Source organism: Aulonocara stuartgranti (genome assembly GCF_965226115.1).
Source record: "Aulonocara stuartgranti genome assembly, chromosome: 3".
Classification (NCBI taxonomy): Eukaryota; Metazoa; Chordata; class Actinopteri; order Cichliformes; family Cichlidae; genus Aulonocara; species Aulonocara stuartgranti.
Window position 1 is genome coordinate 5896858 of NC_138941.1, and position 25175 is coordinate 5922032.

At 42.4% G+C, this 25175-nt stretch overlaps 2 protein-coding genes across 2 annotated transcripts in view; both read left to right on the forward strand.

The window, feature by feature from the left end:
• LOC309702195 (protein NLRC3-like) overlaps window positions 1-20749 on the forward strand; it is a 78601-nt gene extending 57852 nt beyond the window's left edge. Inside the window, exons 5-12 of the mRNA XM_082526702.1 lie at window positions 5631-5732; window positions 6725-6803; window positions 6965-7151; window positions 7280-9080; window positions 9955-10128; window positions 10404-10577; window positions 19656-19702; window positions 19851-20749. Coding sequence (XP_082382828.1) covers window positions 5631-5732; window positions 6725-6803; window positions 6965-7151; window positions 7280-9080; window positions 9955-10128; window positions 10404-10577; window positions 19656-19702; window positions 19851-20398 — 3112 coding nt within the window. The 3' untranslated portion in view covers window positions 20399-20749. The remainder of the gene's footprint in view (window positions 1-5630; window positions 5733-6724; window positions 6804-6964; window positions 7152-7279; window positions 9081-9954; window positions 10129-10403; window positions 10578-19655; window positions 19703-19850) is intronic.
• Window positions 1-25175, forward strand: part of LOC309702246 (uncharacterized protein) — a 139708-nt gene that overhangs the window by 30727 nt on the left and 83806 nt on the right. The gene's annotated exons all lie outside the window — the stretch shown is intronic.

Genomic DNA, 25175 nt, shown 5'->3' on the forward strand with positions numbered 1-25175 from the left:
TTCATGTCAGCCTGGACATAAATACAGACCTGCCTGCTGTCATAGACCCCAGCACTCACATGTTACTTATAAGTGACTCATATGTATGCATGTATATATTGTGTATATTGTGCTATTTCTTACTTAGTGTGTTGTGTCTTTGTTCCTGTTTGTGCTGCAGCACTGTAACCTAAATAATTTCCCCTGGGGATCAAAAAAGTATTCTGATTGTGATTAAATGAAAGCAGTCAGAGCAGAGGACGGTGATGTAAGGAATGGGATTTTAATCAGCCAGTCTCCTTTAACTCTCAGCATCACAAAGTAATGTGGTAACATCTGGACTGATGTGTTTACTGTCAGCTAGTTTAAACGCTGTAGGCTGCAGCCGCTGCTCTAACACTATAACTGTAACAGGGCTCAGTGCTGCTTCTAACAGTCTGAGCTGCTTCAGGCTTTATTTGTGAGGAGCACAGCAGCTTACAAACACGTGGCTGGGCCTGGACCCAAAGGAGTGTTTGTTAAAGCCTGCAGTGAATCCAGCAGCAGAATGATGGAAATGCAACACAGCAATGATGAAGAGGAGCAGCATTAAAGACAAAGTCCAGTTCATACAGTTAGGTCCATAAATCAAATAAGGGAAAATAAAATGTTGGTTGGATGCACCTGTCTGCAGCCTTAATGCTCTCTGGTCGCTATGGTAACGCGTAAACATTTCTTTCAAAATAAGACACACGACTACAACACGGGAAAGACCCAGGGAAACGAAGTTAACGATAAAAACCCTGAAAACCATTGTTGGATTTATATTTTATCATTGTCATTGTTATTGGGGAATATCTAACCATATATGCTCAGAGGTGTAGAACCAATTGTGTAATGATAGTAGTCTTTAAAGACTTTGTGTGACTCCAGAGTGTTCTGGCATTCACACCCACGTCCTGGGATCATGGGAGAGGTGCTACCTTCTTATTGTTTTGTGGTAGGATGTCTGTTTTAGTCTAAGTGCCTTTTGTTTAGATGAACTGCTGGACTTCCAGACCAGCAGGTTTAGGGAAGTCGTTTATGGGGTCACACTCTGACTCCACACACACACACACACACACACACACACACACACACACACACACACACACACACACACACACACCTACATAACATACAGACTGGTACCTTTGTTCACGTGTATGTTAATGAACCTATGTATATTCATGTAACCTCAATAAAAGAACAGTGTTACGAGGGAACGGACGAGAGCGACTGTGGTCAAGCGAAGGAACGGCATTGGTCCAGTTCTCTCCCGTGCACGAGAAACATAAAGAACTACTCGTGTCTTGGGTGAACCCATTGTGAGATCTAGCCCCACGCTATCATGTGATTTCCTGTGATCAAATGTCCCAGGATGTGAGTGGGCGTTAAGACGTCCATGTCCCTCTTCAAACAACTTAAAGAAGTCCAGACGCTTTTCTTTCCAAGCTCCTTCGACAACATCATTCATAGAACAACTTCCAGCTTCTTTTGCTCGGCTACAGTTTGGATGGATTTGCATTTAAAGATGCAACAAGACTAAAATGGTTAGGGTCAGGAGGTCAAAGGTCAGAGCTCCTGTGGGTCTGAGGGCGGCCTCACGCTGGAGAAGGATGAAGGAGTCTGACCTGAGCCAGTGTTTGACATGAACACATCAGCACTGCTGTCAGTGAGCCTAACGACAGCCGTTAGCATCATTTCAGTGTTTCAGTCATAAAAACACTTCCTGTCACTGTGGTGGTTACAGTGACATCATGCAGTTTGTGCTTTGACCTCCAGAGGGCGACAAATCAGCACAGACAGAGAGCTCCAGTCAAACTTTGCTGGCATCAGGAATAATTCTTCAAATATAATCATCAGTGTTTGAGCAGTTATGATATCAGGGACAATCTAGACATGTGTGACAATACTGAACATGTCACATGACACACCTCAAACATCATGTGATCCACTCTCAGTCTGCACTTTCATTCATGACTTCAACAGGTTGAAATGAGCTTTGAAGAAACATTCAGTGAAATAAATCTTTCATGGATTCATGTGAGCAGCAGATGAACTTTGTACCAACAACATCTTCAATAACAGAGTCTGAATGAAGCTCAGGTGTTGATGCTGCTCCCTGATTGGACGCTTGGTTTCAGCTCTGCTCTCAGTCTTTACTGCACAGGTGAAGGTAGAAAGTGTGACTGGATCTATAGACTGGAAACAGAGAAACATGCTGAACATTTGAAGCTTTGCAGCAGAAATGTTCATGTTACAAATACAGCAGAGCTGATCTGGGATCAGTGTGTTCACACCTGCAGCTACAACAAGGTTTCATGTCTCCACACGTCAGCATGTGAACTTTACTCTGACTCAGTCTGAGCAGTCAGACGGCATATTTTTAAAGTTAACACATCAGCACACACAGAGCTGAGCCCCTCCCACCTGTGCTGAGTTTCAGGTGGAGCCCCGCCTCCTTCCAGGAAGCAGCTCACCTGTGTGTCCGTGTTTAGTGTCCAGGTGTGGAGTGGAGCTTGTTGTTGGTGTGTGAAGAAACTGTAAGTTTGCTTTGTTTCCTCCTTTAACAGTTTGTCTTTAGGAACTTTACTGTTTGTTCAGCTCGTGTTTGATTTCTTCACACAACAAACTGTGTGTGTTTGTATTTCCGGTCTCTCCATTAAAGTCAGTGTGTAATGTTTCCTGGCTAACATCAGCTGTGTGCAGCTTAGTTCAGCACAAATCTGCCGCTCCATAGTTCACGGTAACGGACTCACAGCTGGACCAACGAGGCCGAGTGTGTCCGCCACTCTGAGCTACGTTCGTGTTTGTGTACTTGTAGTTTGTACTTTGAGTTCACTCAGAGCCCACAGAGGACGCAGCGTACGTGATGACGTCACAGCCCTTTACCTCCTTTACTGTCACTGTGATTAATATTTACACACGAGACACCTGCAGAGCTCTGACGCTAAGCTAGCACACAGCATGCTAACGCTAAGCTAACCTAGAACCCAGAGTGAGTTAAAGCTGAGTAAACACTGACCCCAGACCAGCACCGTGATAAAGTGAGCTGCTGCTGCTGAACTTGAACAGGTAACAAAGTGATGAGCAGTCAGGCTGCAGGTTTCTACCTGTTCATGTTTCTACAGTAGAATCACTTTGAAGTGTCTTTGTGCTGTTTCATCTTTGATTTGTGTTCATAAACACTCAGAGAAACATCACGTGACCTCATCAGGATCTGTGTTGGTGTGTGGGGCTGTACCTCAGCTTTATGTTGTTACATGCTCATTTGTTCATTTTACACAGTAACATCAAAGTAATGTTATGAGGAGTAATGAAGTAACGTACTCCATTACTTTTAATTAAAGTGTTCTGTGTAATATGTGTAATAATGACTGTTTTGAGTAATGACCAACACTGATCACAACAAAGAGGAAATGCCTCCAACATGCACAAACATTTGAGCCACAACATGCAGTTAATGTGCACAAATGTCTTTGATATGCTGCTCAGTGATGGTGGTGACTGTCAGAGCAGAGCTACTGAGAATCAATAAGTAATATCAATGATGGGATCAGAATCACTAAATTCTTCTCATCCCTGTCAGTATCATACATGTGCTGTATAATGTGATAAATGTAGAGGTGCTGGCTGTTCTCTCACTCTGCTGTTTAGCTGTAAAGGACGCCTCCCTGCCTTTGTCTCATTCATGACCTTTAATAGTCTCTTCTAACATGCAGAGATCTGTATGATCTGTTTCATAGAGTCTAACCAGCCTGTACAGGTAACAACAACAGTCACTGCATCACTGACACACAAACGTCATCTCTGTCAATAACAACATTCATACATGGAATAAAAACACATCAGTGGATCATTGCTGGAGCTGATGTTTGTGCTCCTGGTGCAAAGGCTCTCAGTTTCCTCCTTGAAATAACATCAGTGGTGGGTCAGCGACATGCTTTCTTTCCCTCTCAGGTTTAAATATCTGGGACTCTCCACCGTTTGGTTTTAGAGCTGAAGAAGCTTCTCAGATGAAACGTCTTCCAGAAACTTAAAGACGTCTCTTTTCTCTCCAAGCTCCTTAGATCACATGACCTGGATGACTGAACCTACAGACATATTGACCTGGTTTCATGGTCACATGACAGGTCAGAGGTCAGCGACTGTAACTCAGTTCCTCCTGTTAATGTGAACTCACTGAGTGTTTGTGGTTTACCTCTCAGACTGACTGAAGATGATGATGGAGGAAGAGGAGGACAGAGCAGAGTCTGCAGGGTCCAGCTGTCCGTCTGTGAGGAGTGACCGGTCCAAAGGTCATAATCCAGACTTCAGTGGTGAACCTGGAGCAACGAGGTCAGAGAGCTGAACTCACTGAGTAACAGAAATAATTCTGCACTGACATTATAATCAGTGTTGACTCTGGTTGATTGTCTGACTGTGTTTGTGAGCTGAGAGGAAATGAAAATGAGTTTGTAACAAAAATCAGTTTTGTCCAGTTTTCCTGTAAAAAGCTGAACTCTAATCTAAGAGGATGTTACTGACAGGAAACAGCTGCATTATCTGCAGTCTGTGTGATCACCAGAGATGGGCAGTAACGCGTTACTTGTAACGCGTTACTGTAATCCGATTACTTTTTTCAAGTAACTAGTAAAGTAAGGGATTACTATTGCAAAAACGGTAATTAGATTACCGTTACTTTCCCGTAGGAACGCTGCGTTACTGCGTTACTAAAACCGTGATTTTTTTGCGAGAATGTCTCACGACAGTGACGTAAGCGAGTGCGACGTTTGTGACAACAGCTGTGTGCAGATCAACAATGGATCACATATCGAGTGCAGAGAGAGTATGAGTGTGCAGCGTTTAAAGCGTGGAAGTACTGACCTTACTTTGAGTTTGATTCCATAAAAAGTGACAAAAACATTAGTGTCCGCTGTGCGTGGGAAGAAAACTTCTTTTTACAGTGAAAAAACCCCTAAACTTCCAACAAGCACCGAGTAGCTACGACGTAATGGGAAACTCACAGAGAAACTCGCGGATTCTTCCACTGACCGCGGCACACCTGCACCAGGGTAAACCTCCGCCTACGCCACTCCTGCTGTACAGGTGAAAATAGAGCAACAGGACCGCTGAGTCTTTGACTTTATTTATTTTCTGCTGTGTTTTACTTGCATCTATTTGAAAGACTGAGTGTAAACACAAAAAAAAATATATATTTTATGTGCTGGAATGTGCAGAAAATAGGTTTAAATGTTAAACTAATTCCAGTCAGAGAATGTTGCAGATAATTAAATTAATAATTAAATTTTTGCTTGATGCATAAAGTTAAAAGATTAAAATTAATAAAACTATAAAAGTTTTAAAAAGAGACTTTTCCATTTGATTACATTTTGTATGATGGATTATGCAGAAAAAGTAGAATTGGGCTGAAAGATCTATCGCTTTATCACCTATTCAGGTTGTAAATCGTGTTTTTAAAAAGTAACTAAGTAACTAAGTAATTAATTACTTTTGAAAATAAGTAATCAGTAAAGTAACGGGATTACTTTTTGGGGGAAGTAATCAGTAATTAGTTACTGATTACTTTTTTCAAGTAACTTGACCAACACTGGTGATCACAGCTGCTTCAATCATGTTTGTGTCTGCAGAGGTCAGAGGTCACAGTCTGCAGGGTCCAGCTGTCCGTCTGTGAGGAGTGACCGGTCCAAAGGTGACCCTCCAGCCTTCAGTGGTGAACCTGGAGCAACGAGGTCAGAGAGCTGTGATGACTCCTTTACATGTTTGTGTTTCCTGGATAAATATGACCTGAAACATCCTCAGATTGTTACAAAGATTCATTAAAAAGAAAACAATGAAAGAGAAAAGATCCAAATGTTCGACTTGGTCATTTGCTGTTTGAGGACAGTGATGCTCATATCTGTGGGGAAAGTGTGACCTGAGTGGGTTCATGTTTGTCTTTAAAGAACAGAGCTGCTCTGATTCTCTTTGTGTCTGATCTGTTAAACAGTCTGAGAGGTCACACAGAGACCCAGCAGCTAAAGCCTGGATCATACTGGCTGCTGTTACTCCATCAGGACAACACTGAACCACAGTGGTGTGGATGTAGTGGATAAATCCCACCATACTGATGCTCAGAGTTAACCACAGGGAACAAAACCAGATGTTACCTTCAGATTGTGACCTTTGGAGTGGACGATGCAGATTTCAATAGAGAATAAATGTTGTTGTTTTTCAGCTGTGAAGAAAGAATCTAATTTTCTGAACTGAAGAATTTATGATGCTGGAAACGACATGGAGACTATAACACAACATTTCCACTCTGTTCATAGAATGAATGTAAAACTGTCAGACATTCATTAAATATGCAAAATGTCTACAGAAGCATCAGAGGGTCAGACGTGAAGCACTCAGTGATTTTGATCAAATGACTCATCAGTTATTGATCTGTACTACACTGATCTACCACGTTAGTAAAGCTGGTGTTCTGGTGGTGGAGGGAGACTCGGATCATGTTCTGGTTTTGGAGCAGTGATCTGCTGATGGTTCAGTTTGATGAGCTTCTTCAAAATCATCCCTGACATCACCACTGAAAGGACGTCCATGAAAACAGACTGAAAATTACTGATATGTTCACAATCTGAGAGTTTAAAACTTGACAGACTTGATTCAGATGAAGTTATTTGAGCAGAAACTCCTGGATCTTTATCCTGTGTTGATCTAATCCTTCATGGTTCCTCCACAGAGTGGAGCAGCAGAGCTCAGAGGTTCCCAGTGGTCAGTCTGCCCAGCAGCATCAAACACAGCTGGACTCCATATTTATGGTCTGTACATGTACAACAACTACTGTTACATCTGTTCTGTTCACAGTCATCTCCATGCTGCTCTTTGTAGACCAGTGGATCGTCAGTGTGTCCAACATGGATCTGATGTTTGGCTCCATGATTTCAGTCTGATTGGCTCATTCATAAATATTCTGTTCCAGCTGCTGGAGGACAACATCATCACTTTTGTGAAGAACGAGCTGAAGAAGATCCAGAAGGTTCTGAGTCCAGATTACCCAGAATGCTTAGAGAGTCAGAGGAGCAGCAGCAGAGAGGCGTTTGTGAAGATCACAGTGGACTTCCTGAGGAGAATGAAGCAGGAGGAGCTGGCTGACCGTCTGCAGAGCAGTAAGAGGATTTATCTAAAGATTTAAGCTGCTGGATAAATGAACATTTTCCAGAGATGGAAGATGGAGCAACATGTTTTAAAGATTAGTTGTTTTTGGAATTAAGTGTTTATTTTTCTTCTCATTCAGAACTTCAAGCTGCAGTTTGTCATCGTAACCTTAAATCCACCCTGAAGAAGAAGTTCCAGTGTGTGTTTGAGGGCATCGCTAAAGCAGGAAACCCAACCCTCCTGAATCAGATCTACACAGAGCTCTACATCACAGAGGGAGGGACTGCAGAGGTCAATGATGAACATGAGGTCAGACAGATTGAAACAGCATCCAGGAAACCAGACAGACCAGAAACAACAATCAGACAAGAAGACATCTTTAAAGCCTCACCTGGAAGAGATGAACCAATCAGAACAGTGCTGACAAAGGGAGTGGCTGGCATTGGGAAAACAGTCTTAACACAGAAATACAGCCTGGACTGGGCTGAAGACAAAGCCAACCAGGACATCCAGTTCATATTTCCATTCACTTTCAGAGAGCTGAATGTGCTGAAAGAGGATAAGTTCAGCTTGGTGGGACTTGTTCATCACTTCTTTACTGAAACCAAAGAAGCAGGAATCTGCAGCTTTGAAGACTTCCAGGTTGTGTTCATCTTTGATGGTCTGGATGAGTGTCGACTTCCTCTGGACTTCCACAAAACTACAATCCTAACTGACCCTAGAAAGTCCACCTCAGTGGATGTGCTGCTGATAAACCTCATCAGGGGGAAACTGCTTCCCTCGGCTCGCCTCTGGATAACCACACGACCTGCAGCAGCCAATCAGATCCCTCCTGACTGTGTCGGCATGGTGACAGAGGTCAGAGGGTTCACTGACCCACAGAAGGAGGAGTACTTCAGGAAGAGATTCAGAGATGAGGAGCAGGCCAGCAGGATCATCTCCCACATCAAGACATCACGAAGCCTCCACATCATGTGCCACATCCCAGTCTTCTGCTGGATCACTGCTACAGTTCTGGAGGATGTGCTGGAAACCAGAGAGGGAGGACAGCTGCCCAAGACCCTGACTGAGATGTACATCCACTTCCTGGTGGTTCAGGCCAAAGTGAAGAAGGTCAAGTATGATGGAGGAGCTGAGACAGATCCACACTGGAGTCCAGAGAGCAGGAAGATGATGGAGTCTCTGGGAAAACTGGCTTTTGATCAGCTGCAGAAAGGAAACCTGATCTTCTATGAATCAGACCTGACAGAGTGTGGCATCGATATCAGAGCAGCCTCAGTGTACTCAGGAGTGTTCACACAGATCTTTAAAGAGGAGAGAGGACTGTACCAGGACAAGGTGTTCTGCTTCATCCATCTGAGTGTTCAGGAGTTTCTGGCTGCTCTTCATGTCCATCTGACCTTCATCAACTCTGGACTCAATCTGATTGAACAACAACAAACAACCTCCAAGAAATCTAAATTATTTAGCAAACTAAAACTTCAATCTCTCCACCAGAGTGCTGTGAACAAGGCCTTACAGAGTCCAAATGGACACCTGGACTTGTTCCTCCGCTTCCTCCTGGGTCTTTCACTGCAGACCAATCAGACTCTCCTACGAGGTCTGCTGACACAGACAGGAAGTAGCTCACAGACCAATCAGGAAACAGTCCAGTACATCAAGAAGAAGCTCAGTGAGAATCTGTCTGCAGAGAAAAGCATCAATCTGATCCACTGTCTGAATGAACTGAATGATCGTTCTCTAGTGGAGGAGATCCAACAGTCCCTGAGATCAGGAAGTCTCTCCACAGGTGAACTGTCTCCTGCTCAGTGGTCAGCTCTGGTCTTCATCTTACTGTCATCAGAAGAAGATCTGGATGTGTTTGACCTGAAGAAATACTCAGCTTCAGAGGAGGCTCTTCTGAGGCTGCTGCCAGTGGTCAAAGCCTCCAACAAGGCTCTGTGAGTAAATCTGTGATCATGTTTATTTTTAAAATGTTGATTAAAAGTGGTCATAGATTTCTTCCATGACAGATCCATGTCCTAAAACCATGAGACAGCGTAGTTGTATAGTAACTTGAATGAACTTTTGATACAGCCTTTAAACATAAAATTTATGAACAGAATCGGTGACAAAGGGCAGCCCTGGTGGAGCCCATCACCCACCGGACTTATTACTATCCAACGTATTGCCGGCTATGCCAACCAAGCTCTTGCAATGGTTGTAAAAGGATCGAATGGCCATAAAATGTTTCTCAGTTTTATTATTTTCAGTCACATCTGTTTTTGATTATTAACTGAATATTTTAAAATTCAGGCTTTTTATGTTATACAAAACATCATATTTTCTTATGATGTCTTGTATTGATTCTGAAGGAATAGTTTTCATCAGTATCGCAGATACCAGCCTGAATTTTACTTTGTATTGGATCAGAAAGGAAATCAGTGGCATCACACATCACTTACAGCAACTTCAGTACCTCTTCATTTTAATAAACTGGGGGAGTTGCACCAAGATTCAGTATGAGATAAAAAATTATTTTTAACTGTAAGGTTGGAGAAATCTGTTGTTGGAAATTGGAAGAACAGGTCATCTTAAAAATCACTGCATTGTAGTTTTATTCAGGCCCCTTCAATCTGTGATCGCTGTTGCTTTGCATTGTAAATGCTATTATTACAAAAGTCACAAATATTAGTGTATGTGTGTGTTGTTGGGTAATAAACCAAAAGAACAGAATCTACCAGCACCTCACTGATTTCTGCTTAAAAACAATAAAAAAGCAATAAAGCTCTGATTTGTTTGGTTGATCTTGTCTCCCTTCCACCTTGATTTCAGACTGAGTGGCTGTAACCTGTCAGACAGAAGCTGTGAAGCTCTGTCCTCAGTCCTGAGCTCCCAGTCCTCCCATCTGACAGAGCTGGACCTGGGTAACAACAACCTGCAGGATTCAGGAGTGAAGCTTCTGTCTGCTGGGATGAAGAGTCAATACTGCAAACTGGAAACGCTGAGGTCAGATCAAGCAATATCGATTTTTTTTTTCATCAATTAACATCATTTAATCAATTTCATTTGGAAAAAATTAACAGTGTTAATGTTTTGTTTTTTTTAATGAATCCATCCAAATCACACTAAACTGCCACATTTGTCTTTTGTAACATGAGGCAATAAGGATTCCAGCATGTCCTGAAACAGTGTTGAAATATTGTAAATGTAGTAGCTCCTCATGGCACCATGAATATACTTTAACACAAGTGTTTCATGTCTTCTTGTCATCCTTTCTTCAGACTGAGTGGCTGTAACCTGTCAGACAGAAGCTGTGAAGCTCTGTCCTCAGTCCTGAGCTCCCAGTCCTCCCGTCTGACAGAGCTGGATCTGGGTAACAACAACCTGCAGGATTCAGGACTGAAGCTTCTATTTTCTGCAGTGGAGAGTCCAAAGTGTACACTTGGGATTCTCAGGTCAGGATTCAGTCTTTTCTGATGATGATTTAAAACCTGAGTCAGGTCGATAAATGGCTTACTCATTTACAACAGACATGATTTGTCAAATCACCTTATATCTAACCCAAAGGTCCTGTGTTTTACTACTTTGATTTTTTAGTAAAACACAGGACCTCTTAATATTTATCTAAGAGACCATGTATAATTTTTTTCCCTGGATCATGTGTGTACCCTCCTGGTTGGAGCTCCAGCAGCCTGTATCAGTGAATGGGACTTTAAATGAAATTGCTGCCCCTGTCAGGAAGAGGTCTGAGTGACACACAAAACAGAAAATATGAGCACTGCATGTGTCTGAGGCTACTCAGATACAGACCTGAATGAGACACTAACTTTGTCTCTGAGAGATAACTTTTATTATTAAATACACTTCATTTCTCATCTGTGTAGAGAATGTAGAGTTTTACATGCTAATATTACAAAATGAAAAATCACACTGAGTCACAAAGAAATTGTTTTGGAGTATTTATGGTTCAGCTGATGAAATTGTTCAAACAAACCAGTAATTTACACCGAAACAGCACAAGTGAAACTTTTTCGAGGGACTTACACTAAGCTTGTCCTGGTACACCTGTAGAGCCCAGCTTCTATGGACCATGAGCTTAAGTTCTGTGCTGCTCTGATTTATTGCCTGTGCTGTCTTTCAGTTCAGCTTTGTCGAGTCTCTGGTAGGATTTCTTTTACATGACCTGTGTAAAAACAAAACAGGAAACACATTAAGCTGAAGTAAGATGCACAATTTGAAAAATGGGGCACAAAAAATGTTGCTGCTTTCTGGAAAGTGCGTCTAAGAAGACCCAATGGAGAAAGTGAAGAGAAAAATCAAAGATTAAGAAGAAGAAAATGGCAGAGGCAGTTTCTCTTGGACTGCCTGCAGATGGGGTGAGACTCTAGAAACAGGGACGATTGGAGAAAATGCAAAGAGGCCATAGGATAAACCAGGAGATGAATACTCTGGTGTTCTGGGGATAGTGGGAGTGAGAGGGAGAGATGCCAGTAAATGATTTCAAGGATAAATTTGAGAGAATCAGAGCTAAGAAACCAAAGCAAGTGGGGAACTACAAACATATGGACAGACTCATAATTAGGCCAAAGACACATTAAAGCAATTATTACAGGTTTAGAAACAGGGATGGATATGAAGGAGCTTAGCATGAATTTGCATTGAGGAAAGAATAGCAACGAGCATCAGAGGAAACAGTTAGGAAAACTAAAAGGATGTACTGGCAGGAATACTGCAGTACTTTAGGAAGAACTACCGTATTTCCCGGACTACAGAGCGCACCTGAATATTAGCCGCACAAGCTAAAATCAGGGGAAAATCCTGTTTTGTACATACATTAGCCGCACCTGACTAAAAGCCGCAGGTGTTTCAATGTTGACTTATCATATGTAAGAGAATATGCACAAAGCGAATTGTCAGGAAAGAGATGGCTGTTTGGAGACACACCCCTTTTATTAATATTTTGAAAAACAAGTTATGGGTACATATTTGCATAACTTTTTAGGTATATGTACAAGTAGCGGTAATTACAAGTACAAAACATGTACTGTGCTTCATAAATGAGTAACAAATGTAGTACATAACAATAACCTACAGCACACCAGAACAATTGATTCGGACTACCTTTTAGGCTCAGGTGCAGTGACACGGCTTTAACAAGAAGAAAAGTCAGTCATTCACCACCATCTTCCTGCGCACTAAAACCACCAAAGTCCTCTTCTCCAGTGTCGGAAACAAACAGGCTCAGGGTGGCTTCGTCATCCACTCTCAGCTTCTTTCTTTCGTTGTCACTTTCAAAACCAAAGAAATCCTCGTTGTCAGTGTCAGAGTCGAACACCCTCAGAAGGGCCGTGGCGGTGTCCTCCTCTCCATCATGCAGCATTCAGCCCTTCGAAATCTGTTGGTGATCGTGGATGTTTTCACACTTTTCCACGCTGTCAGAATCCAATGGTGGAGTTGGGCATAACTTGCTTTTTGCAAGTTTATCGCCGCTCATCATCCAGGCCTCCAGCTGAACGGGTAGCGCTACTTTGAAGTTTGTTTTTCGCGCTACCTCGTACTGCACTACGTTGCCTGACGGATGGACATGTGACCAACATACCACTCTTGAACCCCGATCCTTCCGCCAGGCAACGTAGTGCCGTACAACAGCGGAACAAACAAAACAAATCCGCTCATGGACAATCCATAGAAAAGCCGCACCTGACTAAAAGCCGCAGGGCTCAAAGCTTGTGCAAAAAGTAGCGGCTTATAGCCCGACAATTACGGTACACCAGTTCAGAATGTGTGGAGTACAGTTAAGAACATGAATGCAGACAGGAAACAACAGCAGCTGTTGTAAAGTAAATTCAAACTCCTTCATTAAATGCAGCTGGTTGAGTTGAAAACAATGGAGAATGATTGTGTTACGTTGTTTATTCTCTATAGAAATGGAGCAGGAGTGCATGCAGAGCTGGACGTGGGCTGTATATACATGCGTGTATCTGTTTTGTCTGTGAGCAGAGAAAACAAAGCGCTGGAAATGTCATATTGAAATGTTAAATCAGGAAAATCCTGGAGAAGAGGATAGTTCTAATGTTCAGTTTGTAATGTTGAATTCAACGCAGCTCTTAAATGCATAAAAATGACTTCACCTGACGTCAGACTGAACAATCGGATTAGCTACTGATATTGATTTAACCCTTTAAGACCTACCATAGAACCAAGTCCGCCAGAGCTTATATTATATTTTTACATGCTGTAGAGCCATTTTTGGGAGCATTTCAAGTTGCTATACATCAATACAACCATTACAGCCTAAATTTTAATAATATGTATGTATTAAGTGCATAGTAATTACATAAATTGCAAAAAAGTGCAATAAACTACAAAAAAATTGAAAATCGTTTTTGTTTTTTTAACATATATTTCTAGTTAGAGAAATTTAAGAGGCTTATCCCTCAAAACTGTAAATACAAAAAAGTTGCACAAAATAGTTTCCCACCTCAGGAAATTTATTTTGAGTGCCTTCATAGTTTTATTTTTGAAATACACCAATTTTTATATACTGCAGGAAAAACGAAAATAAATATTATACTGCAAATTTGCAAAATAACAGCATATGCATCAAAATAAACTATTTCCAGCAGAGCAATATGAGTCCTAAGCATATGTGGAAGGAAACTGTAACCTAGGACAAGCTGATGGCATAAGATGTAAGTACAACTCCTCAGGTTTCATATGCAAAAAAAATTATTGCGCTAGCTCACGTGGTTACAGTGCTACCGGGATTTAAAAATAGTTGCGCAAAACGGAGTGTGCCCACTCTGACCAGTTTTAAAGGGTTAAAGCAAGAAAATATGGTATTAGCATTAGATGCCAATTCCTATTAACCTTAAATTAGCATTACCTGCTAATGGCAGTCTACTTAGCATTAACTCCTCACTAATGTAATGCTAATTCACATCAAATTATCTTTAGCTTTAGCATTAGCTGCTAGCTTCAGCCTACCTAGCACTAGCTGCTCACATTGTTAAAAGGGAAGAGAAAACGATATTAGCATTAGCTTGTAATAATTATTCACCCCTAATTAGAATTAGCCACTAATGGCAGCATACTTAGCATTAACTCCTCACATCGTTATAATGCAAATGATGCTAACTTGCATTAAATTAGACTGCTGTTATTAGCTAATTCTATTTAGCAGTAGCTGCTCACATTGCTATAAAGCAAAGGAAAACGATATGAGCATTAGGTTCTAATGCGTATTTGCCTTAAATTAGACGTAGGTGGGCAGCACGGTGGCACGATGGTTAGCACTGTTGCCGCACAGCAAGAAGGTCCTGAGTTCAATTCCACCATCAGGCCGGGGTCTTTCTGTGTGGAGTTTGCATGTTCTCCCCGTGTTTGCGTGGGTTCCCTCCGGGTACTCCGGCTTCCTCCCACCGTCCAAAGACATGCAGCTTGTGGGGATAGGTTAATTGGATAATCCAAATTGCCACTAGGTGTGAATGTGCGAGTGAATGTGAGTGTGAATGGTTGTCTGTCCCTGTGTGTTAGCCCTGCGACAGACTGGCGACCTGTCCAGGGTGTACCCCGCCTTTCGCCCTATGACAGCTGGGATAGGCTCCAGCGCCCCCCGCGACCCTGAAAAGGATAAGCGGAAGCGAATGGATGGATGGATGGATAGACGTAGGTGCTAATGGCGGCCTACTTAGCATTAGCAGCTCAGATGTTGTAATGCTAGGGAAAAGAGTGTTAGCATTAGCCGTTCACAATGTTATAAAGTTAAGGGAAATAGTGTTAGCATTAGCTACTCACATTGTTTAAAAAGTGTTAGCATTAGTGCATAATGCTAATTCACATCAAATTAGCATTAGTTAATAACGGCAGCCTATTTAGCATTAGCAGATAATGTTGACCTTGGCCCACTGGAAAAGTTCAGAACTAAAGATTTAGGAGTGTTTCTCGATAGCTCTTTCTCGTTTGAGAAACAAATGAATTCTGTTATTAAAACCAGCTGTAAGGTTTATATTGTTGATTGTCATTTATGCTTAGAAATATTTACTCATATATGCTTAGAGTTGTATAATCGATTGCATGATGATAGAGGTTTGATCCTGAGTAGTCTGTAAAGACTCTGTGTGCCTTCCAGAGTGCTCTGGCATGCACACACCACTTGGGGCCATGAGAGAGGTCGTACCCTCTCTTACTGATTTATGGTGTAGGACAGGGGTCTCAAACTCAATTTAGCTGGGGGCTGGGTGAGGCTGGGCCGCATTAGGTTTTCCACAAGAAAGGCATGGTTAAAAAAATTCCAATCCTCTCAAATCTCTTTATTTTTATTTTTTAATCAAAAATATGAAAAATAAATAAACAAATTAAGAATTAATAAGAAAATAAATCAATCTGTAATACATAAATAAAATAATAATAAGATATTTTTAGTCAGTGAACTTGTGTGTATCTTTCAGTCTTCTATATCTGCTGTATTTAGATTGAAATGTCTGTATTAACAGTTCTATAACCTTCTTCTGAACATGAATGGAACACTGTAGAAAATGAACTGTTCTTCTGAACATGGCTTCTCTTGCCTACTCCTTGCTGCTAGAGACCTGGCAGCGTTTCCTCTCGCATAGCCGAGCCAGATTCGGCCTGAGGGAGGAAGCAGTTGCGACCCTCAGTATGTCTTGAAGATGATCATCCGTAAGTCTGGACCTGTACTTGGACTTATTGAAGTTCAAAGTGGAGAAGAGCTTTTGGCACAAGTATGTGCTACCAAAAAGGCACATGGTCCGCTTGAACATTCGGGAAAGCCAAGGGAAACTAGGGCTCAATTCTCTCAAAGATTGTCCAAGCTTGTCTGCTTTTCCACTCACCTCCCTGAACTTTGCTTTGAGTTCAGAGTTGCACTGCAGCTCAATGAGCTCCATTTGAAGCACAGAAGGGGCATCTTGCACATCAAAGGAGAAGGGGTCCGCAAAAATGTGAAAGGTGGCTCTGTGTGTCTTGAAGTCAGCAAATCTGTGATCAAATTCCTCCTGTAGCCTCAAAATGACATCAACATACTCGTCAGCACTGAATGGTGTGCCTGCATCCACGAGTGCCTTGCATGCTGGGAAATGGCAAAGGTTTGTCTGAGAGAGCTGAGCTTTCCAGAGCGCCAGTTTTGTGGAGAATGCTCTCACGTTGTCATAGGCAGCACTGACAAGTTGCCCCTGGCCTTGTAACGTCTTGTTCAGTACATTAAGCTCATGTGTCATATCAACAAGAAAAGCTGAGTCCATGAGCCATTTGGGATCAGTTAGCACAGGAACACTAACTCCATCCTTCTCCATGAAGGCTTCACTTCTGCTCTCAACTCAAAAAGTCTCTTTAATACATTTCCCCTGCTGAGCCAACGTACCTCAGTGAAGTCGAGCACATCCCCATATTCTGACTCCATTTCCTCTAAAAAAGCACAGAACCTTCGGTGCTTTAAGCCCCTGGATCTGATTTGGTTGATGCATTTCACAACAATAGACATCACATTGTCAAACTTCAGGCATTTGCTGCAAAGGACCTGCTGATGGATGATGCAGTGCAGAGCAATGGCCTCCTCCACGCCTTCCTCTTCCAGTTTGTTTTGTGCCACCAGTCCATGTTTCCTCCCTGTCATTGATGGCGCTCCATCTGTTGTTATTCCAACAAACCTCTTCCATGGCAAACCAACATTCTCAATGGCATCACACAGCTTGTAAATATCTGCTGAGCGGTGGTCTGGCCATGCATTGGAATTACTGTGAGCAGCTCCTCCATCACTTCAAAACTGTCATCAACACCACGGACATACATTGGGAGCTGGGCAGTGTCGGTGATGTCTGTGGTCTCATCAAGAGCGACTGAGTATACACTGAAACATTTGGCTTTCTCACACAGTTGGTCATAAATGTCACTTGACAGGTCAGAAATGCGATCTGCTGCGGTGTTGGCAGAAAGGCTGATGTTGCTAAACTGACCTTTCTTTCCCGGACAGACTATATTTGCAGCCTGCAATATGCACTTTTAGACAAATCCACCTTCTGTGAATGGCTTCCCTGCTTTAGCAATCATCTCACTAACCACGTGGCTCCGACTGCTGCATTATTCTCTTTGGTTGCTTTCTTGGAGAAATCTTGCTGCCTCAGTAGATCTGTTTTAAGACTGGCAACCCGGTTCGCTCTCTCGTCTCCCTGGTATTTTGCATCCAGCTCAGCATGTCTAGTTGTGTAATGACGTTTCAAATTGTATTCCTTGTGCAGCGCAACTTTCTCTGTGCAAATAAGACAGGTCGGGGTGCCCCTGTGCTCAACAAAGAAATATTGCATTTCCCACTTTTCCTGAAATTGTCGGTGCTCATCACCAACCTTTCTCTTCACCGCAGGCTTTGAAAAAGACATGTTTGGGGCTATGTGACATTTATAATTCTACTTGGTGTCACTGTCGCATTGAAGTTTCAATCAAGCGTTTAGCCGACGGACGGGGAACGTCTCAACGCGTAGAGAACGTCATTTCTGCTTCTTTTTCTTGCAACCGTAGCACGGCGATCGGCAGATAAAAAGCCGGTAGCAGTCTCCTTTGTTTTTACGCTCGATGTTCATGTCTTTCATGACGACACGAACACCGTGGCGTTTGCAGATGGTAGAAAGTGCAGGGATAGCGAGCGCAAAAAAGGCGACTGCTCACGGCGCCGGGCTGTTGTTACAGGAGAAAGAAGCGGAAATGACACCGTGACATATAACAAATAACATCAGCTGTTTCTGATGTTAGTTGTTTTGACTGCTTTTACATTATATTGAAATATATGTAATGTTCATGTTTGCTGCAATGCAAACGCAGTGATGCAAATAAAAACATGGAGCCACAAATTACGGTGCGACCCTATAATTAGTCCGGGTTACCGGGGACTGTTGTTGCCGATGAACAGGTGTCGCTATGTGACTGCAGACTAAATTGGGCTGCATTGAGTTCATGACTTTTCTTTTATCCCGCCGCCTACGCATCACTGTGAGAGTTAATATGAGATCTCTCTCTCTGTGGAAAAATAACTTTAAATCCCACTGACGTGTGTATAAATCTATATACGTATAATGTCCCGCTGGGCAGCAACTTAAAAAAACAACTTTTTTTGAAGTGTTGTGAACGCAGCGCGCTGGGGCGAATGTCGGCGTTTGCCCAATAGAAAGGAGGAAGCCAGCCAGGCACAGAAAGAAAGAAACACTCCAGGGCAACGCTGCTGGAACTTTGACTCATTGAGAAATGTTTCCCTGCTTGCATCAAGCCCGGCTGGTGTCCCCTGAGATCCATATCCCACCCTGATTGGTGGGTTAATTCAGCTCCGCCCACAACACTGTAAAGTGTCATACATTATCAAACTAACATTACATTTTCATATTAAGGTGGGGCCAAAAACTATCGTCCTGCGGGCCGCAATTGGCCCGCGGGCCGCGAGTTTGAGACCCCTGGTGTAGGAGGACACCTACTCTGTGTCTGGTTAAGTATAAGAGCCCTTTGTTAGGGGGACCGCTGGACTCTTAGCACCAGCTTTGGGGTCACAGGGTCACATCTGGAACACACACACACACGCACACAGACACACACAGACACACGCACACACACACACACACACACACACACACACACACACACACACACACACAGACACACACAGACACACGCACACACACACAGACACACACACACACACACAGACACACACACACACACACAGAGACACGCACACACACACACACACACAGACACAGACACACACACACACACACACACACACACACACACACACACACTATGCACAGACTGGTACTCTTTGTTCATACCTGTGTAAGACGTCATAATGAACTTGTGCATATTCATGTAAGCTCAATAAAGAGCAGTGTTACGAGGGAGCAGACGAGAGCGACTGAGGTCAAGTGAAGGAACGGCGCTGTCACAGTTCTCTCCCTCATCAATTGTCTGGTTCCAGCGGTGGGTCTGTGCTAGACGACCCATCAGCAGCTTTTTCCACTGGTTACCAGTACGTGGTAGAATCCACTTCCAGATCTGGTTGTCTTTAAATCTGTGAATGGATTGGCTCCATCTTATCTCTCTTTAACAAAAGAATCCAAGTGGAGCCCTCAGGTCTGCAGATAAGCAGCTTCTGACCAGAACTAGACGTAAAAACAGAGGTGAGCTTTATCGATGGCTGCAGCCAAACTCTGGAACAGTCGCCCTTCACATCAGGTCGTCACCAACACTGGACATTTTTAAAAGCCGGTTGGAAACACATTTGTACTCTGTAGCTTTCAATCCTGACCAGTCTTTATAGTCATTACTGTGTATGTTTCCTATTTTCTCTCTACTCTGTGCAGCACTTTGGCTCAAGCTGTTTTTAAATGTGCTGATAAATAAATGTAGATTTCTTTGAATAAAACAGTGGAGCCGAGCTTTGAGCTCAGTGTGTAACAGTGTGTGTGTGAGAGCCATGTAATGTCCATGTGTGCATGCTGACTGTGCTGCTCTGACCCCCCTCCTCCTTTCAGGGTGGAGCCTGCTGGAGTCCGATGGTTGAGACCAGGTCTGAGGAAGTGTAAGTGTGTTTTTAATGGGATTCATGAAAACAAAGCAGCACACATTCAACCATCTTCATCATGTCAGGAGTCATCATCAAAGTGTCAATCAATGAACAGATGATGGATCAATAACTGCAGCTGGATTGTGTTTGTTCTCTCCATCAGATTCCTGTCAACTCACAATCGACACAAACACAGTGCACACAAAGCTCCAACTGTCTGACAACAACAGGAAGGTGACATGTGTGGAGGAGGTTCAGTCATATCCTGATCATCCAGACAGATTTGATGTTTATCCTCAGCTGCTGTGTAGAAATGGTCTGACTGGTCGCTGTCACTGGGAGGTCGAGTGGAGAGGAAGAGTTTTTATATCAGTGAGTTACAGAAGCATCAGAAGGAAAGGAGACAGTGATGACTGTGTGTTTGGACTCAATGATCAGTCCTGGAGTCTGATCTGCTCTGGTGATGGTCCTCAGTCTGTCTGGCACAATAACAGCTACACATCCATCTCCTCCTCCTCCTCCTCCTCCTCCTCTGTCTCTAACAGAGCAGCAGTGTATGTGGACTGTCCTGCTGGCACTCTGTCCTTCTACAGAGTCTCCTCTGACACTCTGATCCACCTCCACACCTTCAACACCACATTCACTCAAACTCTTTATCCTGGGTTTAGGTTCAGTTCCTGGTCTCCTGGTGCCTCAGTGTCCCTGTGCTGAGTGGAGTGTAAAGAGTGTCTCCTGTTACAGAAACACTCTGACTGTTGAACAGATAGTTCAGTCTGTACATGTCTGTCTCTTTCACTCACAAACACGTTTTCAGATTCATGGATTCAATCAGTTGATGTTTGAAACTCTTCTAAATGATTCCTTGTAAACTTCTTCCTCTTCAGTCACAAACAAACAGGAAGTGATGTCACATGTGTTCCTGTCCACACAGCAGAATGAGTCTATTGCTGACAGTGATGTACAAACAGAGTGAGCATTTCTGAGGCCCAAAATAAACTGAGTAGTTCACTGAATGAACAATGGACTGTGAGCTCAGTTCCTTCATCATTAGTATGGATTATATATTGTTACAGGAAAAATGTTTCTATGTTTCTTTACCTTCTTTTAAATGTGCAAGCATGCCCTTTTGTCTATGGTTAGATTAGTTTAGAATTATCTTTTTAGACTTTCTCAGCAAAGACATACTGTTTTGGGACATATTGTTTTAGATTGTTTTATCTCTCACAGCCTTCTCCCAGCTCTCTGCTGACGAGACTAGCGCCACATATGGAGTTGTTTATTTTATTTGTTTTGTATTTTCTTATCCTGTTCTCACTGTCTTTCCTATAAAAATTACCAAGCCACTGTGCATGGTGTGAGTTGTTCTTAGCAGCTCACCCGTGTACACGTTTGATAAAGAAAGTAACTTTGTCTCATTGTGTCTTTATTTCTCCTGGGTCTTTTACAGAGTTTTCCCCCAACATTTCTTGGTCCTTCGGAGCCGGAGCGCCTCCATCGTGTCCCATCTCCGTGACCAGTCCACGTTGCTCGTCTGTCGACAGCCCACACACTAGGTGTGTGGTCAAAGACCAAGGGCGTTAAATTCGAGTCTTGGCCAACGTTCTTAGAAAGCGACCCACGGTGGTGGGGCCCGATCGAGGTGGACCAGACCCGGCGACACTGACCAGGTAGATACAGACACACTGACACAATCTTGCGTAAAATCGTATTTTAAATTCAGGGAATTTAAAATAGCGAAAGTAGCTCGTCGCGACTGGAAGCTCCCCACTTCTGTGGGTTTAAAGTAGCTCGTCGGCTGGTAGCTTGGAGCTCGTCGACTGGAAGCTCCCCACTCTTGTGGGTTAGGTTTGGAGCTCTGGGTAGCTCCCCCAGCTGGGTCAAGGGAATAAGTAGCTCGTCTACAGAAAGACTGGCAGCTCCCCTTTATTATAAGGGTTCCGATCGCGCGAATAAGTGTGAATGTGAATGTATGCGTGTGTATTGTTGTAACTAACGGAGCAAGCTGACTTTTCACGGTCCGATAAGAGACTGAGCTGCTCCTACTGTGTTTTTCTTTTACTGCTATTCACTGACGTGCTGGTGAGTTGAGAGAACGGTCGAGTTCCGTCTCGTAAAGTTCACACCGCTTTTGGAAATAGTCCGAAAGTAGAAGGGCGTGTGAGCAACCACTCTCGTCTCTAATACCAGCGAAGGTGATAGCAGCTGTATTGTGTATATATTACTTAAACAAAAATAAGTAAATACATAAATAAGATGGGTAATCAAGCAAGTGAAATTAAAACTCACTCCTGCTGACGAGCAGTGGTGAGAAAAGAAAAGTCCAGACGCCGGACAAAAACAGTGTCTGTAAACTGAGAGATTTAAGAAAACAAAATATAAACAGTCGGGAGAACAGAATCCAACTGCCAGTTTAGTAAAACCAGAAGACGAGACACTGTGCAGTTCCCACAATCCTTTTAGTAAACCATCACTCATTCCTGCAGCCGCATCTGCAGCAACACCCATATCAGGAAGAACACAATAATCCCTTATTAGGTGAAAACTAGAGATCAAAGTAGTTTGAAGTAGTTTAAAAGGGTTGAAAACAGACCCCACTGAGTAGATATAAATATAAAAAGTACGAAATAAAGATGAATAAAGGGAAAATTACAGTAGAAATGATCTTTAGAGTATTTGAAATTAATAATAGCAAGGATAACAACCTGTAAAGTGATATTAACAATGAAACACAGTTGGCATGATGACCATGCCCAGCATGTATAAAATGAATATAAAGCAAATAATTCACACGAAAATATTTTAATAAAATAAATAAGGTATATTAAGGCTGTGTCATTGTTCAGCCAAGGACAGTGTGCGAAAAGGTAACTGTCTCCACCCTGGGAAAAGGATGATTCTGCAGGTCATCTGAAGCCCTTGATGGATACAAAATAAAATATAAATAATATATTATAATAGAACTGCCTGGTCCGCCATGCAACAGAGAGAACAAATGTGACCGCAGATTGGATGAATTCTAAATTATCTGTTTGCTGAATAAGATGATCCTAACTAACAAATTGGCTCAGGAGTAGTATAATGGTACACACTAATAGAATATTATAATATGCTATTGCTGTTATATAAGACAAAGGATAATATGAACAATGACATAATATTAATATGAAGAGGCACCTTAATCGGTTATGATGTGAGGTGGATAATTGTTAAGCAGTAGTCTGCATCAAGCTTAAGGTTTGCTAAAACTCAGTGTAATGACATGTGAGATGAAGACAATACAGAGAATAACTAAACTAATGAAGTGCATAGAGGCACTTGACCAGCTTGAAACCTATCATCCTAGAATGACACATTGCTGAGATATAGAGCACACCTATAATAACAACCAATAAGCAAAACCCTGTAGACAACAGCTAAAACTACAGGATTGAGAAGCTGAATTAAATATGTAGACACTGCTAAGCTGATGAGCATGTTCCACATTTTCTTTTCTTTTTATTTATTTGTTTCTTTTAGAGCAGAAGCTGCTGTAACACACCCAAAGAAAGACTCTAGGTCTGACCAACCGTCTCAGTCGTGGGCAAAAAGATGACAGTCAATAAAATTCTAAAAGATAATTTGTTGACAAAAAATATATCAAGAGATAAAAGATAAAACAGTCCAGTGTCCCATTTATGAATTGTATAAAAACACACAGTCCCAAGGCCAGAGCCAGCTATGCCACACAGCCAAGTTGCACTCCACATGTTGCCTTTAACAGGGTTAGAAGTTGTCCTTGGAGACCCACCACCCTGCAAGCATATAGTCAGTGGTCACTCAAGCCTCTGCAACCCTGCTGCCTTTAGGCTGTGGCATATAATAGGCCCTGGCCTGCACAGAGAGACAAAACGACACACCTAATATAAAATTCATAGGGCAAAACCCGGCCATCCCAAACATATCTGATTTCATCACATTACATACCTGCACAGAGAGACAAAACAACACAGCAGTGTTTGTAGTGTGGGCTATAAGAAGACCGGTGTATCAGTGCAATCAAGTACACCTGCCTCTAATTAGTCCAACCCCATTCCAGCCATTGGCTCACCAAAAATGTGACACACACAAAACCACTCCCAACCCAGTGCAACTTCACACAATAATATGGAGCTGAATTAACACAGGCACATTAGTCTACCATGTTACAAGCTGCATGCTATTACAAGCCAACATATGCAGACTTCTGCCTTGTTCGGGTGGCAGCATTTTTTTTTTTCTTTTTCTTTTGTGTCCTGACACGTTTATGTTTTTTGGTTTTGTTTGATTATTTTGTTGGTTTTGGAAACTAATTTAAACGAACTTGTGACAATACTTGAGAATCACAATGACACATAGTGATTAGGCATATGATTGAAAAATGCCTAGGTTTAGAGCTGTGAGCTATGAGCTGTGAGCAATGCAAAGTTAAATATATATATTTGTATAAATGGGAAACAACCCTAACTTGAAAGTTTGAAATGTGTGAGATCCATGATTTGTTTGAAGAACTAGAAATTATCTAAAACTGCCTTAAGTGAAAATGTAGAGTTGCATCTATTCTCCCAAACAAAAAACAAAAAAAGGGAGAAGCATTCTGTAACTTAAAAATAAGGCTGACTGTTGACAACAGACTAAAACACTAATTCGCAGGTGGCTATCAGGAACAGAGAGGCGAGCAAAGTCACAAACACCAAGGCTGCAGACAGCCACGCAGAAACAGCAGATAACATAGAGACAACGCCTGCTAGAACCGTGGAGAGGAAGGTCACTTCACACGAGATTGTTGCGCATGTGAAATACACAAAGATAAACAAATAACCATTTATATAGACAGCCAGTATGTTTTCTCTGCTGTGCATCATTTTGCAAAAAATCTGGAAAACCAGAGGAATGATTACACCAACTGGCAAACCAGCATGCCAACCTCTTACAACGCCTACTGACTCTTTCATTACTACAGGCAACAATTTTGCTGACAGAGCAGCAAAATAGGCGGCACAACAGGCAAACATGACATTGATGGCAGTAAACACACATCAGATTCCACTGGATGTGTTGAAAAATGAACAAAAAGCAGCAAGCACAGCAGAGCAGGCAAAATGGCTAAAACACGGTGCAGTTCTGACAAACGACTTAATGATGTGTTATGGCAAGCTAGTGTTGAAAAAATTCCTCCACAAAATGGCGGCATTAGTGACTCATGGCTGTACGCATTTGTCAACGGGGGGGACTGACCAGTATTGTCAACTCTCATTTCTACACTGTAAATTCTACACTGTAAATTTTGAAACCTCAGCAAAACAATTTGTCAGAACATGCATGACGTGTCAAAAATGTAATGCTCAGGGAAACCTGAGACCACACAATCCATATGGACTTTATTGAGCTAAATGAATGCCAAGGGTAAAAATACACCCTAGTGGTTATAGATGTATTCTCAAAGTGGCCAGAAATCTACCCAGTGAAAAAG